Genomic DNA, 14,255 nt, shown 5'->3' on the forward strand with positions numbered 1-14,255 from the left:
ATGTGTTTTGGTATGTCCCAGGAAAATAGTTTTAAGGTAGAATCTTTGTCAAGTGTTCCCCTTAAATAGAAAACAGGCCAAAAATAAATAAAACAATATGGAAAACTTGATATATATGTCATTAAATAATTAGAGCATAAATATTTTGATCCCGTTATATTTCATATTTGCATTGTTTAGCTCATTAGGTCATTCAAAAGCTTTCAAAACTTCAAGACTTCAAGGTGATTTTATACATTCACAATCAACAGTAGAGTTCAGCAATGACTTCCCATGCCATTTTCTGAACAAAGTTCCTTATCTTCAAACCATAAGAGAGTAACGTTTTTCAAGAGCAGAAAAAAAAATGGAACATGCAACATATCCAGATATAAATAATGCTGACAAAGTTTTAATATTCTAAGTGGTTTTTATACACTATTTCTTTGTAGACACTAGGATTTTTGCTGCTGCAGCCCAAAAGCTTCCACCTAGTTCAGGCAAAACACACACACACACACACACACACACACACACACACACAAGAACAAAGGCACAGAAACATGAACACACACACAGGCATCCATGTATGAATGATACAGAATGGTTTCTTGACCAACTAACCCAGCTTCTCCCAGTCCTCACACACATTTCAACTAAGGTTATTTGTTGACCATCTGAACACTCAGGTGGCACTGACGGCGTTCCCATTATCCAGTGCATTCTTTCTGCAGTATGTTCTCCTATACTAAGCATTTTCTCACTTAGGATGAATGTGGCTATAAACACATGTGCTATTTAATGGTGCTCCCTAAATTTCAGCTTGCTTGAACATTTTTCCATCTTTCTTTTGTAGCTGCAACCAAAGGAATAAGTTTAAATAAGAAGTAAGATCAAATCAGTATCAATAGACAACAGATGAGAGTTCCCCAGGTCTATGACTCAAGGAGTGCTGTTACATTACATAGTCTCCTTTCCTAGTTCTTTTCCATAAAAACATGTCCAGCTCTTTATTGATCCATGTCCCCAATCCTGTTACCATTAAAGTGGGTGCTTATCGTTCTCGGATTTATTTCAGCCAGTCAACAGCTTTGGAGGTATGGACAAAGAGGCTGAGAGAGGGGGATTCTAATTACTATTGAATGGTCTATATTGACACGTCAAATAGTCATTTTTCATTGGAGAAACATTAAGATGAGCCTCTTGTCTAGACTATGGCTTGAGTCACATCACAACTCAGAAAAAAATTGGGGCTGATGGATGGAAGTTCTTCAAATTCTTTAAATTTTTTTCGTGTAAAATATTTTGGGACAGATTTGACAGATTTGTACAGGCACTTTACCAAAAAAGATAAGTGAATGTGAAATAAAGACATGAAAAGATACTCAACATCATTAGTCATTAAGGAAATGCAAATTTAAAGCATAATTAAATACCACTTAATGTCTATGGGAATGGCTAAAATTCAAAAGATTGTCTATAACTAGTGATGGGGAAAAGTGTGGTGTAACTGGAACTTTCCTCCATTGCTGGTGGGGATGTCAAATGGTACAGCTCCTTGGGAAAATGGTTTGGCACCTCCCTGAAATGTAAATACATATGCCTTCAATATGATTTGGCCATTCCACTCTTAGATATTTACCTAGGAGAAATGAAAACATATGTCCTCATAAAGACTTATACACGAATGATCAAAGCGGCTTTATTTGTATTACAGAACCCTGGGGAAAAAACTGCCCATCAACAAGTGAAATGATAAATTGTCATGGATCCATAAAATGGAATGTTATTCAGCAATAAAAAGAATCAACTATTTAAACATGATAAATATGGATGAATCTTAAAACATTGAAGCTGAATGAAAGAAGAAAAAGAGTACATACTGTGTTTTCCCATTCACATAAAATTCTACGAAATGCAAACTCATATATCAGGACAGAAAAGACTGACTAGGAGTGTGGAAGTAAGGTTAGAGAGGGACAGAAGGTGCATGATGAAACTTGGGGGTGACAGCTATCTTCATTATCTTGATTTTTGTGATGATTGGAATAGATGGGAGAGGATGGGGGATGGGTGAGAAAGGTGAAGGGATTAGAAGTACAAATTGGTAGTCACAAAATTGTCATGGGGATGTGAAATACAATATGAGGAATATAATCAATGATGTAAAAACTATGGTGTCAGACTTATCGGGGAGATAACTTCTTAAATTATATGAATGCCTTACCACTGCACTGTACACCTGAAACTAATATAATATGAATGTCAAGTATAATTATATTATGTATATATGTGTATATGTTTACGAGATAAAAAGTACAGCATAGAGAGTATAGTCAATGGTATTGTAACAGCTGTAAATTGAGTTGTATAAATGGAGTATTGAAGAGCATTTTTGTTGCTTCCATATCATGACTATTGTGAATAATGCTGCAGTAAATATAGGGGCGCATATATTTTTTAGAATTAGTGTTTTGGATTTCTTTGGGTAAATACCCAGGAATGGAATTGCTGGGTCATAAGGTAGTTCTATTTTTAATTTTGTGAGGAACCTCCATACTGTTTTCCATAGTGGCTGCACCAATTTGCAATCTCACCAACAGTGCACTAAAGATCCCTTTTCTCCACATCCTTGCCAACACTTGTTGTTTGTTGATTTATTGATGATAGCCATTCTGACAGGAGTGAGATGGTATCTCATTGTGGTTTTTATTTACTTTTCTCTGATGACTAGTGGTGTTGAGCGTCTTTTCATATGTCTATTAGCCAATCTGTATGTCCTCTTTGGAGAAATGTCTATTCAGGTCCTCTGCCCATTTTTTTAATTGGATTGTTTGGATTTTTGGTATTGTATGAGTTTTTTAAATAAATTTTGGATAGTAACCCTCTATCAAATGTATCGTTGGCAAATATCTTCTCCCATTCAGTTGGAAACCTTTTCGTTTTGTTGGATGGTTTCCTTTGCTGTGAAAAAGCTCTTTGATGTAGTCCCATTTGTTTATTTTTCCTTTTGTTTCCCTTTCCCAAGGAGATATATCAGTAAAAATATTACTAGGAGTAATGTCTGAGAGTTTACTTCCCATATTTTCTTCTAGTAGTTTTATGGTTTTTGGTCTTATATTTAAGTCTTTGATCCATTTTGAGTTTATTCTTCTATATGGCATAAGAAGGTGGTCCAGTTTCTTTTCTTTTCTTTTCTTTTTTTTTTTTTATGTATCTGTCCAATTTTCCCAGCACCATTTATTGAATAGACTGTCTTTACCCCAATGTAAATTGTTGCTTCCTTTGTCATAGATTAAATGACCATATAGGCATGGATTTATTTCTGGGTTCTCATTTTGTTCCATTGATCGATGTGTCTGTTTTTATGCCAATACCATGCTGTTTTGATTATCGTAGCCTTGTAGTATAATTTGATATCAGGTAGCGTGATACCTCCAGCTTTGTTCTTCTTTCTTAGGAATTCCATGGCTATTCAGGGTCTTTCATGGTTCCATATAAATTTTAGGATTATTTGTACTTGTTTTGTGAAAAATGCCATTGATATTTTGATAGGGATTACACTGAATCTACAGATTGCTTTGGGTTGTATGGACCTGTTAACTATATTAATTCTTCCTATCCATGAGCATGGTATAGGTTTCCATTTATTTGTATCTTCTTTAATTTCTCTCTTCAATGTCTTATAATTTTCTGAGTACAGGTCTTTTACTTCCTTGGTTAAATTTATTCCTAAGTATTTTATTTTCCAGATGCAATTGAAAATGGGGTTGTTTTCTTCATTTCTTTTTCTGATAGTTCATTATTGATGTATAAAAATGCAACTGATTTCTGAATATTAATTTTGTATCCTGCTACTTTACTAAATTTATTTATCAGTTCTAATAGTTTTTTGGTGGAATCTTTGGGGTTCTCTATATAGTGTCATGTCACCTGCAAGCAATAACAGTTTTACTTCTTCCTTTCCAATTTGGATTCCTTTCATTTCTTTTTCTTGACTGATTACTGTTGCTAGGACTTCCAGTGGTGGAATAAAAGTGGTGAAAGTGGGCATCCTTGTCTTATTCCTGATCTTGAGGAGAATGCTTTTGGTTTTTCCCCATTGAGTATGATATTAGCTGGGGCTTGGCATATATGGCCTTTATTATATTGAGATATGTTTCCTTTATTCCCACTTTGCTGAGAGTTTTTTGATAAATGGATGCTGGATTTTAAAATGCTTTTTCTGCATCTACTGATAAGACCATATGATTTTTATTTTTCATTTTGTTTATTTGGAGTATCACATTAATTGATTTTCAAATATTGAACCAACTTTACATACTAGGAATGAATCCCACCTGATCGTGATGTATGATCTTTATAATGTATTGCTGAATTAAGTTTGCTAATATTTTGTTGAGGACTTTTGTTCACTATGTTCATTAGTGATTTCAGCCTGTAGTTTTCTTTTGTTTTTTCTTTTTTCTTCTCCTTTTTTTTTTTTTTTTTTTTTTTTTTTTTTTTTTGTAATGTCTTTATCTGGCTATGGAATCAGTGTAATTGTGGCCTCATAAAATGAGCTCGGGAGCCTTCCCTCCTCTTGGATTTTTTGGAGTAGTTTGGGGAGAATAAGTGTTAGTTCTTTTTTGAATGTTTGGTAAAATTCACCTGTGAAGTCATCTGGTCTTGGACTTTTGTTTGTTGGAAGCTTGTTGATTACTGATTTGAATTCGTTGTTAGTTATCAGTCTGTTTAGATTTTCTGTTTCTTTTTTATTCTTCTTTGGAAGATTGTATGCTTCTAGAAATTTATCCATTTCTTCCAGATGGTCCAATTTGTTGGCTTATAGTTGCTCATAGTATTTTCTTAAAATTTTTTGTATTTCTGTGGTGTATGTTGTCACTTCTCTCTTTCATTTCTGATTTTATTTGTTTGGGTGCTCTCTTTTTTTTCCTTGATGAGTCTGGTTAAAGGTTTGTCAATTTTGTTTATCTTTTCAAAAAACCAGCTCTTGGTTTCATTGATCTTTTGTATTGTTTATTTCATCTCTATTTTGTTTCTTTCTATTCCAATCTTTTTTATTTCCTCCCTTGTACTCCCTTTGCACTTTGTTTGCTGTTTGTTTTGGGTTTTTTCCAGGTCCCTTGGGTGTAAAGTTAGATTGTTTGAGATTTTTCTTGTTTCTTTAGATAGGCCTGCATTGCTATGAATTTCCTTCTTAGGACTGTTTTTGCTGTATCCCATAGATTTGGGATCATCATGTTTTCATTTTCATTTGTCTCAAGGTTACACTTGATGTTGTCGCACACATTCCTTAAACTATCTTCATTATTATTTCTTTTTGTTGTTATGATTGGGTATTTTATGCTATCTCATCTTCTAAATCATTGATTCATCTAAATCTCTGCTTCATCTAATCTGCTATTGATTCCGTCTAGTGTATTCTTCATTTCAATTATTATATTCTTTATTTCTGACTGGTTCTTTTGTATGGTTTCTATTTACTTCTTCATGCTGACTATCTCTTTGTTGAAATTCTCACTAAGTTTCTTAAGCATTCTTATAATCAGTGTTTTAAACTCTGTCTCTGTTAGGTTGGTTGCTTCCATTTCTTTTAGTTCTATTTCTGGAGGTTTCTCCTGTTCTTTTATTTGGGACATGTTTCTTTGTTTCCTCATCTTGGCTGCATCTCTGTGTTTGCTTCTATGTATGAGGTAGACCTCCTATGTCTCTCAGTCTTTGCTGGGTGGACTTATGAAGTATATGTGTCCTGTGTGGTCCAATGGCGCAGTCTCCCTGGTCTCCTGTGGGTGTCTTCCAGGAGTGTCCCTTGAGTGTTATAGTGTGTGTTCTTCTGCTATAGTTGAGCCTTGATTGCTTTTGGCTCATCAGAGAGTGAGATTGACTCCAAAGCTGACTGACTGTGAGTGTTGACTACACCCAAAATGTATGAGCTGCTGTGTGGGGGCTGATTCCTCAAAAAAGGGGTTCACCCCTACAGGCTCTTGTACCTGTTGAAACCACCCTTTGGGTATGGCGCTTGTGGGGCTAACCAGGTAGTGCTCTGGTGTGGTCTGAAGTTGGCCTCTTGGTGTGTTGTTTCTGGTGTCTCTTGGGAGGGGCTCCCATGCAGGTCAATTTCAGCCTTGCCTGTGACCAGCCCGGGGCTACATGGTAGGATCCACAAAGCTATATGTGGTTGGCTGCTGCCTTTGCTGGACCTGCAGGCATGTGGGAGTGGCCTCTCTGTGAACCCAGGTCGGCTGCCACCAGTTCTGGGCCTGGGGCAGCTTAGTAAAAGGCCCAGGGCCCCCTAGGCCTATTGCCACCCACTAGCTGCCTGTAAGGTTCTGCTCTTGAAAGTGCCTCCTTAGGTGCATCAGCAGAGCTGCTTGACCTGGGGTTGAGAGTGCCCTGGGTGATGTGGCCCTAGCTGGGAGGGATGGGAGGAGGGGGGCTCCCAGGGAGTCACGAGGTGTGGCCAGTGGTTTTTACAAGGTTAATGCAAATTCAGTTCTTTCACCTGTGCCTTGCCTGTGCCTATTGCACAAAATGTCCTGAAGACACTGCAGCCAGTCACCACTTACCTCGGGCTCACAGATCCCTGAGAGTCACTTAAGAGAGGCTGCGGCACAAGTTGTGCCTCATTGCCCAAAATTCCCCAGGCAGCCACAGGCCATCCATTTCTGTAAAAGGCTTCTGCAGCTTTTCTGGCAGTGCCGGCTCCCAGGCACCAAGAGTACCCCCGTTATTCAGCTCTAGCTCTGCAGGGCAGGGTTTAAGGGCATCACCAAAATGGTGCACACGCTCAGGTTTTACCAGACCAGTGCGGTCTCAGGTTTGACCTTTTGGGGGAGGGTTCAACGTAGAAAAGATGGTGCCCTCCTGTAGGTTACTCATGAGGAAGGCTCCACACAAAGATAACGGCTCCTATCCCTCCAGCACTCGCGCCAAAGCTACACAATTCAGTCTTTCCCCATATGTCTCTGGTGCCTCTTGAGTACTACTTCTCCACTGGAGACCAGGTGAGTATTTGCAAGTAAGTATATGTGCGGGCCTTTTAATAGGGCCTCTGGGTTTCCAGTCGCCTTCCGTCTCACTGGGATGGGCAGACAGAATCCTCGCTAATTTTCACTGCCAGATGTTGTGGGAACTCCTCTTCCCGGCATAGAACCCCTGGGCTGGGGAGCCCAGTGTGAGGCTGGAATCCATCCCTCTTCCAGGGAGACCTCTGCCACTGAGGTGTCCCTCTGGTGTGCAGCCACTATCTATGGGTATGGAGTCAGCCCATTTCGAATCTCCACCCCTCCTACCAGTCTTAATGTGGCCTCTTTATATCCTTAGTTACAGGTGTTCTGTTCAGTAGACTTCAGATTATTCTTGAAGTTGATTGTTCTATAATTTATTTGTAATTTTGGTGTGATCCTGGGATACATTAGGAATAGTATTTACCTGATCCACCATCTTGGACCCTCTTCCGTTTCATATTCTTGAGCTGCTGCTGGTTCTCACAAATTTTTAATGGTTCTCAATGCTTTCCTTTTTCCTTTTTTTAAAGATTTTTTTAAAAATTAGTTTATTGGGGAATATTGGGTTTCTCCAGGGCCCATCAGCTCCAACAGCTGTCCTTCAATCTAGTTGTGGAGGGCGCAGCTCAGCTCCAAGTCCAGTCCACGTTTTCAATCTTTAGTTGCAGGAGGCGCAGTCCACATTCCCATGAGGGAATTGAACTGGCAACCTTCTTGTTGAGAGCTTGCACTCTACCCAACTGAGCCAACCTGCTGCTTCTCCGGAAGCTCAGCGGCAGCTCGTTGTCTTCAGTCTAGCTGTGGAGGGTGCAGAGCATTGGCCCATGTGGGAATCGAACCGTCAACCCTGCTGTTCAGAGCTTGCGCTCTAACCAACTGAGCCATCAGGCGGCCCCTCAATGCTTTCTTTGTTGAGCAAAAGAGCATCATGAGACTGGTGCGGTCTCCTAGTAGAATCAAAACTTAAAAGCATGTAAACACCTGCACAATAAGCTCCTGGATTCTCTACCAGCTTGTGTGGTATACACACGGGGGCCGTGTTGGTGCTGCAGCTACCTCTATTTACTGCACTTCTGTGCCTGGCTGAACAGGGGTGCCTTGACCTCAGCAGAGGGCATGGCAGGTGGGGAGGGTCCAGGCGTGGCCATGTACAAACTGCTCATGTCCGGGCTGCTCCTGCAGCCCCCAAATATCAGCTGCCTCTCAGTGAAACTACACTGAGATCCCCTGCATAAGCTCATGGTCACCATAGCACGACCCTATCTCCCCTCATTCTCTCCCCCAGGTGACCACATGTGTGTCAGGCAGCTACAGTCCAGAGCCTGGGCAGGTCCTGTGCATGGAGGGCTAGCAGCTCAGAGCAGCGGCAGCTTATTCACCCCCAGCTCTGCTTTGCCAGCCCCACTTCTCCATTCTCCAATACAACATGTTAATAACTTCTAGATATTAAACAGTGCATGACTATAGAGATTTTCGGTCAAAGTGAAAGTAGAGAACTACCTAGAAGTTATCACATTAAATATAATAATATAACAAAATGAACAAAAGGTAAAATTATGCATATATATATATATATATATATATATATATATATATATATACCAGCTGGCCTAATGGGTAGGTCAATGCCAAATCTATATTGTGAGGTATGGATGACACCTAAAGTCTCCTATTATAGCTTGCTGTCAACATTTTTAAATTTTGAATTTATACAATCACTAAACTCCCTTTTGCTCCATGGTTGTTGTGTGTTTTTTTTTTATTTCATTTAATTTTTTTTTTTTTTTTTTTTTTTTTTTTTGCTAATGTAATTTTTCCTGCATGTTATTTAAATATTGTTCTTACCTTCAGTTTTGGAAGAAAAATTATCTGATCGAGTTTCATTCATTTTTGCTAGCTGTCTCATTCTTTGTTATAAATAACCACTTGGGGTTCCACAAGTGTTTATGATTTTCGTGAAGCTAGTGCTCTCAACCTTAGAACAATTCTAAAGTTAAGCAGGAAATAATGCAAGCAATGATACTAAAAATAGAAAGGAATTCTTAACCTTAGCTACCTCAACTATAATTGTTTTAAAATATCTGTATTAAAACAAGTATAAAAATGAATACAGTTTAGTAATCATATTAAGAAAGCAAACAATCTAAAAAATAGTTATATTATCAGAATTAGTTAGATTTAGAGTGAAGATATATCTTTCAATAAGGAAAGAATTGACAATCAGTATAACATTCTAGGAAATTTGGCACTCTAACAGGAAGCAATTTAGATTATCATCTCACACCATAGATTTTTAAAACTGCCAATGGAATAGCGAATTTAATATAAAAATGGATTAATAAGAAAGGGGTCTCAATATGTATAAAATCAAAAGAGGAATATGACTAGGAAGAGGCTTGCTCCTACATCCTAAGGAGCGCTTGGAGAAATGCACAAGGAACTGTCCAGCTCTTTGTATGCAGGTGAAATTAAAAGCAAGTGTCCATCAAAAGAATATGGCTATAATTTATAGAAAGTATTTATGTCGATCATTAGAAGTTGTAAAATTATAAATAATGTAAACGGCCAACAAAAAAAACTGGAATAAATGAAGTAACAGAAAGCAGAAAATGAATCTTGACTGTAAAATTTGTTGGAAAAAAGGACTACAATTAGCAAGCAAATGGGTTACCACTGAAATTAGCTACAAAGTGATATTAATTAGAACAATGATAAATTATTTTTTAGCCGAATAAGCAATGTATTAAATCAAATACCTAAGAAGGCAATAATTTAAGTCAAATAAGTCAAACATTGAAAACGTTCTTATGTTTTGTGCCAATTCATCTATTCTTTGAAAATTACTCTCAGAAAACATGAACGAAAATGTGCACGGGCACGTTAACCCACATTCTCCTCCAGGTACCACCTACTGCACTCCTCCACTTCGCAAACAAGCTTAGGAAGCTAATTTTCTATACACAGTATCTCTAATTCTGGTTCTTGTGTTTCCTTGTCAACCTACTCCCACCTGGTTTCTGTCCCATTAATTCTACGAAAGCAGATCATCCTGAGGTCACCAACGGTGTCTGTTTTCAGGTCTACCGGGATAGTTCTTCTGCACCTGCCCTCCAAGTACCACTCAGTCTTTTAAACACACTCCTTCCCTTTAGTAGCGTGTCCCCCCACTATTCCCTATTTATCCTTCTAGCTTCACTGCCCCTCTACCTCACTGTCCTTTGCAGACTCTCTTCTGCCCAACCCTTAAATGCTGCGGGTCTGCAAGACTAGGTTTAGGTCATCGTCTCATTGTCCACTCGATAAGTGACCGCATGCATTCAGATGCCCTCATTACCAGATACGCAGTAAGGAATCCCAAATTAATACCTCCCCATGGCATTTCTAGACCCATATTCCCAACTAACAATCAGACTTCTGCATGTAAATGTCTCCCAGGCACCTTAGAAAGGGCATCTGTATTATTTGTCCTTTCCAGACTCATTTGTAACTAAACTCCTCGTGTGAGAACATGATTGTCCTTTCCTTCTCTCTGCGGTGTTTAATATAATTGAAATAAAAGAATCATTAGTACCGGTGTTATGTCTCCTTTTCTGTAAGACAAAGTTACACCACAACAGGAACTGGATTTACTTTGCTCGCCTGTATTTCTTGACTGCAATTACACAATATATCATTAAGAGACTCAACTTATACATGTAATCTGAATGCAGTGAATGAGCAAATAAATTTTACTACTCATTCCTCAATATCTTTTACAAAACCAGGGTTTGGATTTTGAATTCATAATAAATAAATTCAAGAAGTTTTCTTTGATGAGAATTTAATAAATAAAACAAATTGCAAAGTTAATAACATAGAAAAGTAAACGTGCCTTTTAAATTATAATACAATGTAAACATGTATATGTAATTACATGTGATTTTAAATATAAATATCATAGATACTAGAAGAACTGGAATAAATAAATAAATACACAGACATAACGCAGTCACCTCTTAGGGACCGATGACACTAGAGCTGAATTTTTTAACATATTGTTGCTTAATGCTCTGACAAAAGAACTGCTGAATTAAATACAATCAATTCTGTGACTGAAGCAGAAAGAAGAGCCCTTTGAAATGACCAAACACATGTGCAAGGATGATGTGGCACAGTCATCGGTGAGAATCAGTTCAAGGTGAGCCCAGGTCTCCATCCTTCTTTCTTAACCCTTCTTGCAAGCTTGTTGATGAAGAGAAGGAACTCATGATTTCCTCTCTGACAACCTCCCAGGCACAGTCACTGTATTTCTTCTGTTTCAGGTAGAGACGAATGCCCAAGAAGTACCTCTTCACGGCCAGTGTAGGGTCCTTCCCAGCGGCAGATTCTGCCTGTCCCACGTCCTGCACCAAACAGGGTTCCAGGTCTTCCAGCTGCCGATGGAGTCCAGTGAGGAGCTGGTGCAGCAGGGTCGTGTTCCAGGCAGCAGAGTGCTCTGTGAAGAAGACTCTGGAGGTCTGCACGAGCATCTCGTAAAGAACAGAGATGGCCTGGGTCCTCTGGACCTGGCTGCCATTCACCGCCTGCTGGGGGAATCTGAAGTCTTTTCTGTCATCCAGGCACAGGGAAAGGGAGATTCTCCGCATTTGATCCAGGAGCACGACGTTCTCATTGCTGACCAGATCATGGTTCAGAGTCAGGTTGCAGCCCAGAGACCCACCGTGGCCATGGCTCAATACCACCAGGGCCGAAAGGAGAGAGAGCATGAGGGCCATGGAGAAACGTGGGTGCTGCTGGCCTGGCTCAGCTGAGCGTCGGATGAACCTTGGCCTCTAGGTCCTCTGATGACAATCTTTCGGAGCATGGCCATTATATAGGGAACACAATCATTTTCATTTTCTAAACATTTCACCACACTTTCACTTCCTTTATTTTGTTTTCATTCATGTCTTCTCCATTTACTCTAAGAAAATATCAGTCTACACTATTAATTTTGTCATAGAAGTTGAAGTTTCCCGGTAAAATCCAAATGTGCCCATGGAAATGGATACTGATCAATCAATTGAGAAACGTCTTGTCCAGAAGTCAGAACTGTGAGTAGCTATGCAAATGCACAAACATATGCACATATCATGTACATTTTTCATACATAAATATTGTCCTTCTCCTCATTAGAAACAAAATTTGGCCTTGAATCTGGGCAACATTTTTACCTCCTTACTTTATTTGCAGAGGGAGACAGGCTCCCTCAGCCCCGTGGCTTTGTGTATTTTGTTAGGTACTTACCACACTGTGTATAGGAAATAAGCTCTTCAGCACCCAGTACTGGGATTGGTTACTATTTTCTTCACAACCCAGGCTGGTGATCATTAGTGAATAAGTTTCTGGGATGTTTCTCTTCCTGCTAGAACACATTCATGCAGGTCCATGTGGTTACACTTCACTGGGGCAACAAGGTCACGACTAACAGAGCCATTGCCCTTTCTTTCCACCATTTTGTAATGGGTCCATAGGGCTCCTCAGGTCGTGCCAATACTTGCAGCAGGAATCCTGGTTCTTCCTGGTGCATGTAGATTGGTGATTCTAATACCAAGATAATTTTCTTTTCTCAGGAGCACCTCACTCACAAGGGAGGTATCACCTCTAGAAACTCTTTCCCTCTGAAGTGACAGAGTCCCCAACCCAAAATCTCCTGACTCACTCCCTGAGTGCAGGCTAAACATATCCTGAGGCGGTTAGGATTCCCCTGCTGTGGAGAGATTGTATCTTTGTTGGCAAAATAACGAATTTTCTAGGATCCCGGCCCTTTCTGCTGCATGTGCTGAGGACACTCGTTCTCACTGGTGACCTCCTGACCCATGGCCCCTGGTATCAGGAGTGAAACCAGTCCTCAGTGCTGATTCCAAAGTTTATTTTTTCTAAGTAAAGTGGAGGAAATAGTTATCCAATTGTAGTCATTTCACCTTTAGTAGGCAAATAATCTTTATTTTTCCAGGATGTCTTTTATTGTTCGATTCTGTTACTTGAATTATTAGACAATCGTTATGCTCAAAATCTGTGAGCTGGGAACACGAGATCAAATGATGGCGTCTCTCAGCAGAAAATAACGGAACAGAAATTAGTGAACTTCAGTTGTTCATTCAGTCCGCATATTTCTATTGGGCGTCTTTGTTCATCCTTCGCTGTCTCATGTTAGGAGGGCATGAGGCCCGTGCTATTATGTCAGGGAGACATCGCCTTCTTTCCTTTACTTATGCGAGCTATTTCATTTTAAATTTAAAAAACAACAGTAACAAGAATCTGAATATCTTATTTTTTTGCAGAGCAGTTTACCAGGCATGGTCTGTCTCGCTCCTATGGCATAATTTCGGTTTCTTTCTGCGGTTAATACAAACAAAGGAAAGTAAAAGGAGGGCAAAGGGGCTTCACTGTGTTTCTCCATAATTTTCGAGACTTCAGATTTTTTTTGTTTCTAATTTCAACGTTCCTAGAAAGCAAAACTTGACAGTTGTGTGTGAACAAAAAGAAAACATACGTAATTCAGAATGTCACGAAAGTGCAAGAAAGGAAGTGTCTCTTTGGGTGACAAAATGACAAAGTGTAAGTTAGCAAAAATTCAGTGTAGCCAAGTTGGGACCTATAGCAGCGGAAGGAGGGAAGCCAGTGTTGAATGACACAGAATCAGGACACGACTGCTTCTGCCAGAGGCTCACAGAACGGTACCTTCCGGGTCAATGACCAGCATTCGTGTTGCAAGACCAGCCACTTCATTTTTCTTTCATTGAATCCACATGTGATGAGCTCTGAGGAGAGAAAGGAGGAATCACACCAACCAATTCTCAAGAGACTGACCCCCTGAACCCCAGCTGCCAGAACACTAACCCTCTCTGGCAGGATTGTGAATATGAGCCCTAGCCTGAGTACTCTATCCACTTAAGAAATGCACTCAGGCAATTAAAAGTTTGCCTTGAGAAATCGAGAATTAAGAGAGGGAATTAAGAAAAGATTCTGCTCCTAATCTGCATAATAACAGTGGTATTTTAAATATTAACACCAAAATTTATTGCACACTAACTATGTACCAGTCCCTGTTCTAAACTCTTTGAGATTATTAACTCAATCTTCTCAACCCAATTTGGATTACACTTGTCGTGCAGGGTGTCCTACGTGGGGAGGCCTGCAGGGTTTCTGCTCCTGCTCCCCACATAAGAACGCAGGACATGGTGAGGCTAAAAAGGAACACCCACGGAGACATAGGTAGGGGAGTCATACCACTATACTCTCGCT

General features: G+C 39.6%; 1 protein-coding gene across 1 annotated transcript; it reads right to left on the reverse strand.

The window, feature by feature from the left end:
- Nucleotides 1-11,161: 11,161 nt before the first annotated feature.
- LOC109457438 (interferon omega-2) lies at nt 11,162-11,743 on the reverse strand. Its single transcript, XM_019750351.2, has one exon. The coding sequence runs from the start codon at nt 11,741-11,743 to the stop codon at nt 11,162-11,164; it is 582 nt and encodes a 193-aa protein (XP_019605910.2).
- Between the last annotated feature and the right edge of the window lie 2,512 nt (nt 11,744-14,255).

The sequence above is a fragment of the Rhinolophus sinicus genome, linkage group LG04 (assembly GCF_036562045.2).
Source record: "Rhinolophus sinicus isolate RSC01 linkage group LG04, ASM3656204v1, whole genome shotgun sequence".
Taxonomy (NCBI): Eukaryota; Metazoa; Chordata; class Mammalia; order Chiroptera; family Rhinolophidae; genus Rhinolophus; species Rhinolophus sinicus.

Excerpts from the sequence above, each read along its gene's own strand:
- LOC109457438 (XM_019750351.2), bottom strand. The coding sequence starts at position 11,743 with ATGGCCCTCATGCTCTCTCTCCTTTCGGCCCTGGTGGTATTGAGCCAT.